This window comes from Lissotriton vulgaris, chromosome 8 (genome assembly GCF_964263255.1).
Source record: "Lissotriton vulgaris chromosome 8, aLisVul1.2, whole genome shotgun sequence".
NCBI lineage: Eukaryota > Metazoa > Chordata > Amphibia > Caudata > Salamandridae > Lissotriton > Lissotriton vulgaris.
The window spans coordinates 121,042,063-121,056,978 of NC_141696.1; the positions used below are offsets into that span (position 1 = coordinate 121,042,063).

The 14,916-nt window shown below is 44.9% G+C and overlaps 1 protein-coding gene across 1 annotated transcript in view; it reads right to left on the reverse strand.

Moving 5' to 3' along the window:
* The window catches only part of LOC147693574 (solute carrier organic anion transporter family member 2B1-like), a 457,504-nt gene that overhangs the window by 97,639 nt on the left and 344,949 nt on the right, over window positions 1-14,916 (reverse strand). The window contains exons 9-10 of the mRNA XM_086933236.1: window positions 6,995-7,159; window positions 3,853-4,051 (exon numbers count right to left, since the gene is read on the reverse strand). Coding sequence (XP_086789362.1) covers window positions 3,853-4,051; window positions 6,995-7,159 — 364 coding nt within the window. The remainder of the gene's footprint in view (window positions 1-3,852; window positions 4,052-6,994; window positions 7,160-14,916) is intronic.

The window sequence follows — 14,916 nt, forward strand, 5'->3', positions numbered from 1 at the left end:
GTCGAACAAAGTAGACTGAACATCAGTTCAAAAATCTGAAGATTTAAGCCATGCGGCCCTTCTGGTAGCAACAGTAGAGCCCATCATCCTGGCAACAGAGTCCACCGTGTCCATGCCACTCTGTATTACCATAAGGGCTGCAGCCTGAGTATCGGAGACCACTTCATTAAAGTTCTTCCTATCATCCTCTGGAAGCTTAGAAGAGAGTTGTTTCACAGAGTCCATCAACGCATGAACATATCTCCCCAACAGGCAAGTAGCATTAGTAGATTTTAAAGCCATGATACCTGAGGACAAAATCTTTTTAGCAGACTGGTCCAATTTTTTAGAGTCCTTGTCTACCGGCACCTGAGGGAATGAACCTGCAGCCCTGCTGGAACAAGCGGCCAGCACCACCAGACTCTCCGGAGAAGGATGTGAGGAAAGAAATTCAGGGTCACCAGGAGCCACCCTGTAACGCCTTGCCACCGACCTGGAAACCGCAGGAGCAGTAAAAGGCCTCTTCCAAACTTCCTTTATAGGCTCAGTCAATGCGTCAGTGAAAGGAAGAGTAGGCTCTATAATAGAAGAAGGCGAATGTAAAACCTCCGCATTGGGCTTGTACTCAACAGTGGGCAAAGTCAAGCCTAGCAAATCTGCAGCTTTCCTAATCACGACGTGATAGGGTGCAACATCCTTGGATGGCGTATCCGAAACAGATGGGAAACCCCACTCAGGAGAAAGTTCCAGGCCACTAGCGCTTTGGAGGTCCTCAAAACAATCCCCCTGATCTTGTAGCTCTCCTTCCTCAACCTCGGAATCCATATACTCCTTCTCCTCCAAGAGGCGTTGAGCTCTGCGCCTCGACCATTCCATGCGGACCGAAGTCGATGGATCCGGCAAAGACTCCGACGGAGCCGGAGCCGACGTCGAACGAGGAACTTGAGGACAGGAAGCACCACGATCCGAATCTCCACGAGGTCGATCCGGAGCCGGCGAAGCCGCATGCGAAGTCGACGACCTCGGCGGCGCCGTACCGAGCCAAGGAGCACAAGGCGTCGGCATAAACGGCATAAAGGGGGCCGGGGCATAAGCCTGAGGCACACCTAAATTAAAAGACAATGGACCCATGGGACCAACTGGTGCGCCAGTGGGGTACATTGCCCTCGCATAAACACCAAACATGGCATTTAAAAACTGCGAAGGATCCTGACCTGGACCAGGAAAGGGAGGGTACGAACCCAACGGCCGCTCCGAAGGAGGCTGATCCGGCAAAGGTGCACCCTGGCCCTCTTGATTCTCAGGCTCCACAACCGGAGTCGGAGCTCGAGGAACCTCTTCTTCACCATGCACCGAAGAATGGTGCGACTCCAGATCCGGTTCCTGCTCCTGAACAGGAGAACCTACATGAGACTGTGCCAGAGAAGGAGACACAAAGTCCTTATGATGTTTACGAGACTTCTTCTTCGAATCCGAAGACTCCTTGCCAGAGTGATGTTTAGAGCGATGCTTACTCCTCTTATGCTTCTTCCTCGAGAAGCTCGAAGCATGCCCGAAGCCGACTTGGATCCAGACCTCGACCTCTCTCTGGACCTTGACCTCGCTCTGGACCTCGACCTCGAAGCCGACCTTGACCTCGACTTCGACCGCGACATCTGCCTCGACTTTGAGCGCCTGGAAACCGACCTCGAAGACCTTCCAGCTTCTCTTTCTTTCACCTTCGCAAGAAAAAGCTTCGCCTCCCGCTCTCGCAAGGCCTTGGGGTTCATCTTAAAGCAGGAACAACAGTTCTTAACATCATGGTCCGACCCAAGACACCACAGACAGTCGGAATCCGGATCAGTGATCGACATCATTCGGGCACAGGAACCACACTGCTTGAACCCCGTCTTCCTCGACGACATCCTCAACGAAGAAGAAATTCTCAAAAGAGAACCAGTAACACCAAATAGCAACAAGATACTCAAAGTATCGCAGAAGATCCCAGAAACCGTTAGCGTCGACGACGCAGAAAAAAGGGAACTGACGTCATCACGCCGACGTGGGCCTTATGAGGAATCGGTGACGTCAGACGGAGTCGCGCGCAATGCCCTGCTCCTATGACGTCGACCACGCCGGCGTGCTACAAAGAATTTTTCGAACGTTGCTGGCGCAAGGGGGATATTCACAAGGTGAGGAATCCACACGGCAGATGTATCTATCAGAATCACCAAAAGTATAATTGGAAGGTTCCCCTGGTACTATTCACAGGGAGGGGAGCAGGTACACTGAACAAATAATGAAACCCTGTGGTTTATTCTTGGTCATTCAGTAAGTCAAATGTATTGACTATGTGTTAGAACAGTGTGGTGTATGGAGGAGGGGGGGACGAAATGCTAATCAGAATGCTTTATACAATGTACATCTAACATTAGTACCAATGGGTGTCACAATTAAGTACAAGAAACAAATGAACTAAAATTTATAAAAATATATCACAATTTATTTAGGTACCTCCCTATTAGGTGTGTTCCTATTCTTTAAATTGTCATTTATGGGTCAATGTACAGAAACAGACATCTAAAATAATGTTCTACTTTTAGACTTTAAGTTAATCTAGTCAAAACGTCCTGAAGAAGGTGCAACTATTTTACAAACCACCTAAACGCCGCGTCGACTTTTGTTTTTTGATTTCAAAGCCAGTTTCCATATGTAGGTCTCCACTTTACAGGGCCCTAGAGCAAAGCAACTACTGATCACAGACACCAATGCCCTTTTGGCTTAATTTATACTACGAGTTGTATTTATTACAGCAACATACTAGACCACTCCTCATCAGGAGTCTATTGAAACTGAGCTATCGCTGCAAATGTAAGAAGGGCAGGTTTGCAAAATGTGCATTTAACCTTTCTGTGAAAAAAAGTATCCGCAGGTTTAAAAAGATGATGCATTTTGAACATGGCCCACTTCCCAAACTGTTTCTACCTTTGCATATTGGTTGCATATTCAACACGTCTGATGATCGTATACAAGTAAGCCTTACACTACATGTTTGCAGAGTTTGTACATGAGACTAGCAGATAAAGAAGCATTTACCTCCTTCATTAACAAACACAAGTGCATGCACCCGCTCACATCCTGCTCTTCCCTTCACATGCACCAGGTTAGGCTTGACTCAGCAGAAGGCAGAATTCATATTCTAGTATATATAAAACCACTTCTCTTTGCCTGGATGGCAATTGATGGGTCTGTACCTCGAAATGTGTATTTCTACTATTGTGGGTGGAGATCTGCAGGCCAGTCTATCAACCCAGGTAGCTCAATGGAGCCGGTGCATAATTGGGCGTGCATCAATAGTCTCTGGTGCATTGAGGCCTGGTTACAGAGCATTTGCAGGGGTGCCCCTGCCCTCCCCACTCTGGATGCCCCGCAGGAGAATACAAAACGTGGGCACTGGCAGAAGCATATCACACTGCTCAGTTGCACAAGGTGTGCATGAGAGATGTGCTAATTGTCTGTAGTGCATAAGGGTCACTGTGTATTCTTGTAAAATAGTAAATTCGATGGGGCTGATTCATAGAAGTATTTATAGATATGAGAAGGAGTAAGATAGGAGTACTCATTCAAGTACTCATATGCATTTGTGAATCAGTCCTAAAACACAAAGAAGGCACATTTCTCTCATTGTATACGAATATTCCCTGAAAATATTCCCAGCCTATTCACATTTCAAAATCTTTGGGACCAATGTACAAAGTCTTCCCATAAAAGAGTACTCGAGGGGTACTGTACATACTCCAAAACGCCTCTGTGAGCAGGCCCCAATATTAACAATTAAAAAAAGAGAGATACAGATTTGATGAACATTTTGACAGTCCTGGAAACGTGTTTTACCTTCCAACCGGCACATGTCCTGGAGCAAAAAATGTCTGTGTTGGACATCCAAGGAAAAAGATGGGCAGGGCTATGGCGATGCACAGGGACAGTGCAATGGTGCACAAGGCTCCAGCCTGCTTCTGAGACATCTGGAACTTCTTCATGACTGCCCCTCCAACAACGATTCCTACTATGGCTATAGGCATGTTTATAGCACCTGAGAAGAGCAAACACAAGACAGGGGTCATTGTATAGTGTCTTCAATCCGAGGAGCGGCACATACAGACAAGAAGTGATGTTTAATTCCAGGACTCTCTGTTAGGCTAAATGGAGATATTCCTGGTTTCCTGTCATATTACATAGCTCCCTGCTGGGAGAACTGTTCTGATCTCCTTAGGACTGGAGTATGTGAATGAAATAAGATTATCCAGGTATCCACCTCTCTCTATAGTACACCCCTTAAGAATATACGGCCAAGGAAGGGTATTATGCACAACTGGGCCTAAGGGAAGAACTCTGCTATGTAAAGGGTTCTCTTGCCCCCTCCCTCTCGGATCAGGTACTCACTGTCCAACCATGTACTGAAATTGAAGTCCCTACCCAGAAATAGACCAACATACTGCTGATCTACTTCTGCTTAGTGTTTGTAGTGTTCAGTATCCTGAGGAGAACCCAACAATTAATCTCAATGGGTTCGAAACGCATCGACTGATCTCATTTGTGACCAAATTGGTGCTTACCAGATCTGGCGTTTAGATAGTATTAAAGTAATAAGTGAGCATAGTAGGTCCACCATTTGGTGTAGGCCTCTGAATTACAAGCAATGACCAGAGGCAGTGTTTATGTATACAAAGCAAGGTCTATAAAACCTGCTGGAACCATAACTACAAATGTACTATATTTGTTTATAATTGTATAGTGATTTGCACTGTATATTTGTCACATTCGGTTGTCCTTGTTTGTTAAATGTAGTGGTGTCTTCAGGGTATGTTTAATATTGTAATTGTATATATTGTAAATTAAAAAAAACGTTGTCATCAAAACAAAAGTATGACATGACAAAAAATGCTTGAAAGAACGATAAAGAAGGAATATTTCAGACCAGATAATTTTGATCTTCTGGATTCTGGTACAAATGTGGTGTGCAAATGATTATCAGCACTGGCATTTTTTTGTTTGTTCTTAGTTTATTGGTCCGGCCTTACTGATTAAGGGCCAAACCCTTTCTTGTTAATATAGTGTTTGCTAACAGCACTGACACATCGCCTGAAGGCCAGCTCTGACACCAAGGTGCTGGAAGACCCCAGCATAGCCAGGGGAGGCCCATAGCCATCTTCTGCCAAGCGATAGAGATGAGTATTAAGTGGGGATTCATCACCACTACTCTTCACTTAAACAAAGAGTGGACACATTCAACATTCTCTGCAACCTGCGCTGCAGTGGTTTTCGAGTAACCTCATCAGCTACCAGTGTTTAATTACAACATTTTGGTGAGACAGTCAGCAATTGCCAAACAAGGTCTGGAGCATTTGCCCAGCAGGTTATGCCCCACAACAAGTTGAGTATCCAGGAGAGAAGCTACGGTTCTCACTCAAGGGCTTCTGTCAGTTAACCTCATCACTGCGGCATATATTTTTGCGCTACGCAGCTTTTTTCAAAAAGCCGCGTTAGATGACGAGCTCAGCTCGTCATCTGCACACGCCCCCCGTGGCTGATGACGAGCTGAGCTCGTCATCAGCATCGAAGGGGTTAATGGGAGGTTTCCAGATGAATTTCCAGCTAACACTATGCGTTTGTCTACATTCAGGAATACCATCCTTGATTATACATGTGTCAACTTGAATATAGTGTCTTTCATAAATAATACCTTTTAAAATTGAACCTATATCTGAAAGTGACCACCAACACCATCCTGAAGACACTCAGCTAGATTTCAAAGCTTTACTCTCTAAAGATGCCCTGTGGCTGTCACAAGTACTCAGCAAAATCCAATCTTGGCATATCACCATCTGTAACTAATTTAGCTAAAAACAGAATATCTACTTATCTCTCCTCCCATCTTATAAACTCCTGCACAAAACTGGTTTAAAGAGATACAAGTATTGGGAAGTAACCTGAACATTGTACAATGCACCTAATTCCTGGGCTTCATACTGGATAGGCACCTGACCCTTGAGCATCACAGGAACAGTCTTCCCAAAAAAGCTTAATTCTACCTTAGTTTGCTTTGAAATTCCAGATATTTATTCCAGACAAAGATTTCAAACAGACAATTCGGGCCCTAATACTCTTAAGACCAGACTATGATAATGGAACAGAAAGTCTGCTATTCTATTGGCACTACCACATATAATATATGCAGGCGTCTGAAAATGTGTTTCTCTACACCATTCCGCATTACATGGCATGTCAATAGAGGTTTTCCAAAAGCAGAGTTTTTTTGCTGCGAAAATATATGCAAAGCAATAATTACTATATAATCCAAATACTCCTTATGGAAAGCTTTGTTTTTACCCAGTCTTCTTTTAATGGTAGAATCATATTTTGATCTTGGCATGCTCCATGCTCTATTCTCATCGCCATAACAGATCTATACTGCAGTCGAGGCTGTGAGAATGATATGATGCTGGTGCTACAGCATTTTCCACCTAATTATGGATTTACATGACTTACTACCTCATCCACCATATGCAGGATAGTTTGAAAACTAAAAGAAGATCCTACCTCAAACACATACAAAAATACTAAAAAACACTATGTGCTGCCACACAGTGGCAGCAAACGTTTACAAAGACTAACTAGTCATCTTGCAGTTACCCATTACTGCATCCAGTTGTTAAACTAATACAAATCAGAGGGAATCTGTGCCCATCCACAATTGATGTGTAGGAAAATGATGAAACGTCAAATTTATACTGTTATAGAATGTGGTACATTAACCAGCAACATTTACCACTTATTGCCACATAATTTAGTCAACCCTGATGGATAATTCGGACCTCCATTGCTGAATAATTCCAGTGGCCCCGGCTGTAGTTAATATGCATGTTATACTGTGGCTTGGATCGCCACCAGATTGTACAGATGGAAATTCAGCATGGTTCTTTCATGGCAAGAGACACTGAGGAAGTAACTTTCTACAATGTTTTGTTCATCTTACCCATTATCAGATTAGCCATTGATGCTGTGATAGAGAACTGTATCTCCATATATTTGACCATAAATACCATTACACCAGCCGCTATTGCAGATAGATTCACCTGACCCAAAATCACCAGCAGAAAGACAGGTTTCTTTAGGTTTTTCACTAAAACCTTGGGGAAGACTAAAGAAAATAAACAGAACAAACATGAGCAAGGGATCTATAAAGCACATTTTTCAAATGTATACAGGTACTTCATGGGAAAATTATGCCGCTCATGCCACTAACATATTCAATACAACATTTTAATTTTCTTTACTGCTAAGGTCGATGACCTCTCTGCAATTTTCCATGCAATGTCAATACACAAGCTAGGTTCCACATTTGAATATGGTATTTCAATGAGATTACTTCTATTTCAATGAGATTAATTCTATCTCTTGCTGCCCTTGAAAGATGAATCCCAGATCATAAACATCCTCCTGAGCTGGTTATGTGTAGGTCCGATTAGACTGTTCAGGTAGGTGGGGCCTGAGTTGTGTACTGCCTTGAATGTATGTTGGAGGAGTTTGGATTCAATGCATTTCTGTATCAGGTGCCATCTATAGTTCCTTGAGGTGTGGTGTGATGTGTGGGAGGTTAAGGATAAGTCTGGCTGATGAGATGGATGGTTTGTAAGTCTTCTGGTCAGCTGCTTGATGACCTCAATGTGAAGGGTGTTAATGGACCTGGCTCTCCCTGCAGGGTCACCCCCTGACGTTTTGCCTTTTTTCCTCCAACTTTTGTTGAAATACTTTTTGCTTGACTTCGAGCTCTGTGCACCCTTACCACTGCGAAATAGTGTTAACATGATTGTGCTCTCTCCTTTAAACATGGTTTAATTGATTTATACTCAACTGACATATTTAATTTACTTGTAAGTCCCTTGAAGAGTGTATAACATATACCCAGATCCTGTAAATTAAATGCTATTAGTAGACCTGCAAAACGTATTGTGCCACCCATTTATGTAGCCCCTTAAAACATGTCCCAGGCCTTACATTGCAACCTGAATATAGTTTAAAGCTGCCATGTCAACTTAGCATTAAAACCTTCTTGCCAAGTCTTAAACACCCTTTTATTACATATAAATCACCCCCAAGGTAGGCCCTAGGTAACCCATAGAGTACAGTGTTGTGAAAATAAAATGTTGGCCATGTACTTTTAAGTTTTATATGTCCTGATAGTGCAAAACTCCTAAATTCATTTTTTACTACAGTATGGCCTACCCCACCATTTTATAACATAACATTGGGGATTCCTTATGACATTTTAAAAGCTGTATTCCCCAATTAGGACCAGGTTGATATTTCATGTTTAGTGTCTATGAAATTGTAATGATAAATCCTCTTCAATGACAAAGTCGGATTTTTCATTACAATCTTGAAAATGTCACTTTTAAAAAGTTCCCATTTTCCTACCCTTAACCCTTTTAGGTTTAAATCTGTTTAATTTATTTTTGAAGCAATCAATAAAACATTTATCCCACATACATCCAATGGCTAGTTGGACCAATTGAAGGAGACAACAATAATAGGGAAAAGTATTAGTTAAGGAAGGCAAAAAAGAGGAGGGAAGGGAAGGGGGCTAAAAGGTAAGAGGAGAACAATAGGGACAGGGACAACATTCCTCAACAGCTCATAGCGGAGAAAAGCCAGCGCTTGAGGGAAAGTATGAGTAGTGAAGGTTTAGCCCTCACATCAGTGAGTGTGATGTTCCAAGCGTATAAGGCAAAGAACCCGTAAATAGGTTGGGCAACTCATCTCCCTAAATTCATTAGACAGGAATTTCACGCAGGGCTTCCACGTTTTGTTAAAGCGTGTAAACATGTTGGCTGTGGCTGCTGTTAATTTCTCCCTCCCAAAGAGAGTCCATAAATTGTGCAACCAATCCAAGCACATCAGCACCAATTATGTGCCCCAATGGGTCAGAAGGACCTGTTTGGTTGTACCATGCTAGTGATTTATAAAGCACCAGTGGGGCGGTTAAGAACTTAAATATGGCAGATATTATGCAACTATCAGAAGAATGAGTGAGAAGCTATTTTTCAAAGGAGGTCAGTGGGCCACGAGCGTGAGGTCAAATGTGAGGTTGTAGGAGCCAGTTTCAAAGGGAAACATATTGCCAATGAGCACTGGATGGAGTTGCATGAATTCCATAATTCTGTCGATATCAAAGAGGTCACCGAGCCTTATATAATTGGCAGCTTGCCATTGTGCAAAGGAAGGCCCCTGTACTACCTGGATGAAGTCCAAATTCTCAATAAATGGGGTAAAGATGATATGCGAGTAGGTAGCTTGCCCGCGACCTGTACTGTGTCTCAGACTCCCATCGTAGCTCGGATCACTGTGTCACTGGGGAGATTGGAGGTCGGTGAAGTTTAGGCAGCCATGGTATTTTCCAGATGTCTATTTCAGCCACACCATGATCTATGAAGCACCAATGCTTCTCCATACGTGCCCTGGACTACTCCTTAGTGTAATGAAGCTGTGTAATGTGATAGTATCGTACTAAGAGAGGAATGCCCAATCCACCCTCTGTTGGGGTTAAGTAAGCCTGCTTTTCCCCATGCGTGCCTTCTTTCCTGCCCAAACAAATCTTTAAGGTGGTGTAGATTTCCAAGATGACGTGGAGGGGGTTGCAACAGTAACGCTTGTATAACATAAAGAATATCATACAAGGGAGTAAATTTGAACACTGTGAGTCTCCCCAACCAGGAGAGGGTGTATCTCTTCGAATATGACACGTTATAACGTGTACTAATACCACACGGCCCATTACAATGTGGGTATTACTATGCGTTGTCAATTACAACAACCTGCCATTACATCGCATACTTTTTACTACCAATATGCCTTTACCACACATGCCATTACAACACAAAGGCAGGCTTTGTAAAGGTATACTTTTGGTAAAAGTATCCAAGGTGAGTTAAACTACCCTACCCTAAACTCTAATTTCGTACTCCTGCATGACCCTACCCCGACCCCTATTCCTCTCTCTACCCTAATACACTAACCTGCAGGATCCCCGACCCTACCATAAACCCTACAACAATACCCCTGCACAACTTACTTACACTAAAACACTACCCTGCACAAACCCCAACCCTACCCTAAACCTTAAAACACTACCTCCTGCACGATCCTCCCTGACTCCAAGTCCTGTACCTACAGAAAACACTACCCTGAATGACCCCCCAACACTACCGTAACCCTAAACACTACCCCTGCACGACCAATCCCCAACCCCTTGTCCTGTCCCTACACTTAAACACTACCCTGCTTGACCCCCAATACAACACTAAACGCTAAAACACCACCCCCTGCATGACCCTCCCCGACCCCAGTCCTGTCCCTACACTTAAACACTACCCTGCATGACCACCCAAAACTACTCTAAACCCTAAAACACTACTCCCAGAAGTACCCTGGCTCGACCCCCAGTTCTGTCCCTACACTTAAACATTACCCTGCACGACCCCCAGCACTACCCTAAACCCTAAAACACTACCGCCTGCATAATCCTCCTCCAACTCTCAGTCCTGTCCCTACACTTGGACACTACCCTGCACGACTCCCAACACTACCCTAAACCATAAAACACTACCCTCTGCACAACCCTCCCCTGACCCCAGTCCAGTCCCTACACTTAAACACTACCCTGCACAAAGCCCGACACTACCCTAAAAGACTACACCGCACTACACACACACCATACCCCCAACCCCCTTTTACCCAAAAAAAGGAACCCCCCACCCCAGGCCCAATCCCCCTTACCTCTAGCTCCTTGATGTTCCTCTCTCCTCATGACCTGCTGCACAACAGGACTGAGGGGCAGTGCACGTTGTTGTGAGGAAACGGAAGGTCCTCTGTTTCCTCACTACAAGGTGGATCACCATTTTTTTTTTACTTTGCATGCGTGGTAAAAACGCTTGCAAGGTAAAAAAGTGCATAGTAATGACTACGGGTTGTTACATCACATGCGTTGTAACGCCTGTGATGTAATGGTATGCTGGCATTACAGCTGCGTTGTAATGGCTGTTCCCCATCTCTTCTAATGAGCAAAGGCAAGATTGGCCAGTAGCAAGAAGCGCAGCGTTGTTGCTCTCTGTGTTGCGACCTGGCGTTGGGAGTACCTGTAGGCCCAAATATCCCACAATGTGGGCGGCCCAGGGAAATGGGAAGACGCATTGCACTGAACTTGGTCGACTTGAGGATAGTACTGTTGAGGGCATGGGATTTCGGGAAGTTCATTTTGAAGCCAGAGGCTCCTCCGAAGGCCTCCATCTCATGCATCAGGGGAGGCAAAGAGGTAAAAGGCTTTGTCAGAGCTATCATAAAATCATCAGCATAGAGTGCTAACTTATGCTCCCTGCTTCCATTCTCATGCCCACTATGTCAGCATTTCTGCATACCCGTTTGGCAAAGGGCTTCATATAGAGGAAAAAAATAATGGGGATAGGGGACAGCCTTGATGAGTGACCTTGGTAATATCGAAAGGTCGCAACATCAGCCCCTTGACCCTAACTACTGCCTTAGGTTGTTCATAACTGCACCATATCCAGTGGTAGAACCTACGACGAAGACTGATCTGCTTGATCAAATACCTTTTGGCGTTAGCATATAGTAGGGGGCCTGGATACAGGAATGCTGGCCTTTGTCAAGGTGGTGGCAAAGGCGCTTAGTATTATCACTCCTGCCACGCACAGGTATGAACCTAGCTTGGTTAGGGTCCACAAGTCCTTGCATATATGGAGCCAATCGTGTAGCAAGATGTTTGTGAAGATCTTGGCATCCGCATTTAGAAATGAAATGGGAAGATATGAGGACTAGTATGCTGGGTACTTGCCAGGTTTAGGGATGATTGTCAGCAAGTGTGCCTGTACTAAAGGACTTATATAAGCGGTCTAGAATAGGTAGTAAATCATTTGCAAACATTTTGTAAAAGTCGGAGGTGTATCCATCCTGGCCAGGCACTTTGCCTGGCTGCAGACATTGTATGGCAATGTCTAGTTTAGCGGAGTCATCTGGGGAAAGATGGGTCAGGGGAGCCTGCACTGAGGATAATTCAGCGTCCCCCAAGTCCAGGGCCTCAGCCGTGTACAATGTAGAATAGAAAGGTTCACACTCCTGAGCTATGCGTTCATCCTGGTCAACCCTAGTGCCTTGAGAGTCCTCAATCTCCAGTATTCTGCATTGGAGTGCCTGAGCACGGAGTTGGTGTGCTAATAGCTTGCCCACCTTATTGTCCCTTCATAGCATTACTGCTTGTATGCAGGAGAGAGTACTCAGTTTTATCACTGTCAAGGACATTAAGTTGCTTACAGGCTGCCCTAAGCTGGTGCCCCGCTTTAAGGGAGCCTGTCTGCTTATGTGGCTCTTCTACTTCCCTTATCGCCGACTCCAGCTGTGACCCTTTGCCCCTCTTGACCCGGTTAATCCGAGCTTCAATGGTGATAAAGTGACCCGAATTTACAGCTTTCAAAGTGTCCCACAGCAGTGCAATGGGAGTGTGTAGTCTTTCATGGTATTTGTTATTTCAGTGACTGTGGTCTCATGTACGAGGAAGTGGCCAAGCGAGACATTGCAATTGTGTGGAAGGCTCTCGTCCCACCTACCATAGGCTAATGGCGCAAAGGAGTAGACTGGTGTCCCACACAAGAACTGCACTGTACCAAGCCAGGGGATGCCCGGCCAATCATCGGGAAATTTGGGGCAATGAGTTGGGATTGGTGGGCTATTCAACTTCCCTATGTATCATTTGGAGGGCGGAGATACAATGGTGTATGCCAAAGCAAGAATGTTTTATTCGTCTAATGTCATATGTTATGATTAGGGCTCCCGATTTTATGGTATTCATTTTTTTAACATTTACATCTGTATTTATCAGTATTAATTTTTTGGCCATTTTATCTGTATTTATCCATATTTATTTTGTTTTTTACGTAATTGTGAAGTTGTAAAGCTGTACATTTCCATATTTATTCAACTGATCGACGCACACATTTACTTTGATGTTTGTTGTGTTTTAGCTATTAAAGCTGTCAAATATTACATAACAATACATCCACTGGTAAATACTAGCATTATACCAAAAATGTATGTTGACATATGCCGTTAATTAAATACATGCAAAAACAACAGTTGATGGACAGAATTCAGAACAATGTCATACATTCACCCCAGTACAGAGATCTGGGCCTAAATCCATCGTTTTTTTGCTCACCACACCACCCTAGTACAGACATGGCCATATGCAAATCAGCCTTGACCCTATGCCTCATCGGAACAGTCCAGCCCGAACTGCCAAGCCATGTCTTCCCTGGACCGGAATCAAGCATCCTAGGACCGGTTTCTGGTTATCAGCCATCTTCAGCCAGGATAGCTTGACTCCAAAGGCGTGGAGAGCACGGGACTCACGTCTGAGTATACCCGTCCCACTCGCAAATGCAAAAACAACAGGTGATGGACAGAATGCAGAACAATGTCATACATTCACCCCAGTACAGAGATCTGGGCCTAAATCCATCGTGTTTTTGCTCACCACACCACCCCAGTTCAGACATGGCCATATGCAAATAAGCCTTGACCCTGTGCCTCATCGGAACAGTCCAGCCCGAGCTGCCAAGCCATGTCTTCCCTGGACCGGAATCAAGCATCCTAGGACCAGTTTCTGGCTATCAGCCGTCTTCAGCCAGGATAGCTTGACTCCAGTGGTGTGGAGAGCATGGGACTCATGTCTGAGTATACCCGTCCCACTCGGGGTGACAAATGCAAAAACAACATGGACAGAATGCAGAACAATGTCATACATTCACCCCAGTACAGAGATCTGGGCCTAAATCCATCGTTTTTTTGCTCACCACACCACCCCAGTTCAGACATGGCCATATGCAAATCAGCCTTGACCCTGTGCCTCATCGGAACAGTCCAGCCCGAACTGCCAAGCCATGTCTTCCCTGGACCGGAATCAAGCATCCTAGGACCGGTTTCTGGCTATCAGTCGTCTTCAGCTTAGGATAGCTTGACTACAGTGGCTTGGAGAGCACGGGACTCATGTCTGAGTATACCCGTCCCACTCGGGGTGACAAATGCAAAATCAACAGTTGATGGACAGAATGCAGAACAATGTCATACATTCACCCCAGTACAGAGATTTGGGCCTAAATCCATCGTTTCTTTGCTCACCACACCACCCCAGTTCAGACATGGCCATATGCAAATCAGCCTTGACCCTGTGCCTCATCGGAACAGTCCAGCCTGAACTGCCAAGCCATGTCTTCCTCGGACCGGAATCAAGCATCCTAGGACCGGTTTCTGGCTATCAGCCGTCTTCAGCCAGGATACCTTGACTCCAGTGGCGTGGAGAGCACAGGACTCACGTCTGAGTATACGCGTCCCACTCGGGGTGACAAATGCAAAAACAACAGTTGATGGGCAGAATGAAGAACAATGTCATACATTCACCCCAGTACAGAGATCTAGGCCTAAATCCATCATTTTTTTGCTCACCACACCCCCCCAGTTCAGACATGGCCATATGCAAATCAGCTTTGACCCTGTGCCTCATCGGAACAGTCCAGCCCGAACTGCCAAGCCATGTCTTCCCTGGACCGGAATCAAGCATCCTAGGACCGAATTCTGGCTATCAGCCATCTTCAGCCAGGATAGCTTGACTCCAGTGGCGTGGAGAGCACGGGACTCATGTCTGAGTATACCTGTCCCACTCGGGGTGACAAATGCAAAAACAACAGTTGATGGACAGAATGCAGAACAATGTCATACATTCACCCCAGTACAGAGAGCTGGGCCTAAATCCATCGTTTTTTTGCTCACCACACCACCCCAGTTCAGACAGGCCATATGCAAATCAGCCTTGACCCTGTGCCTCATCGGAAC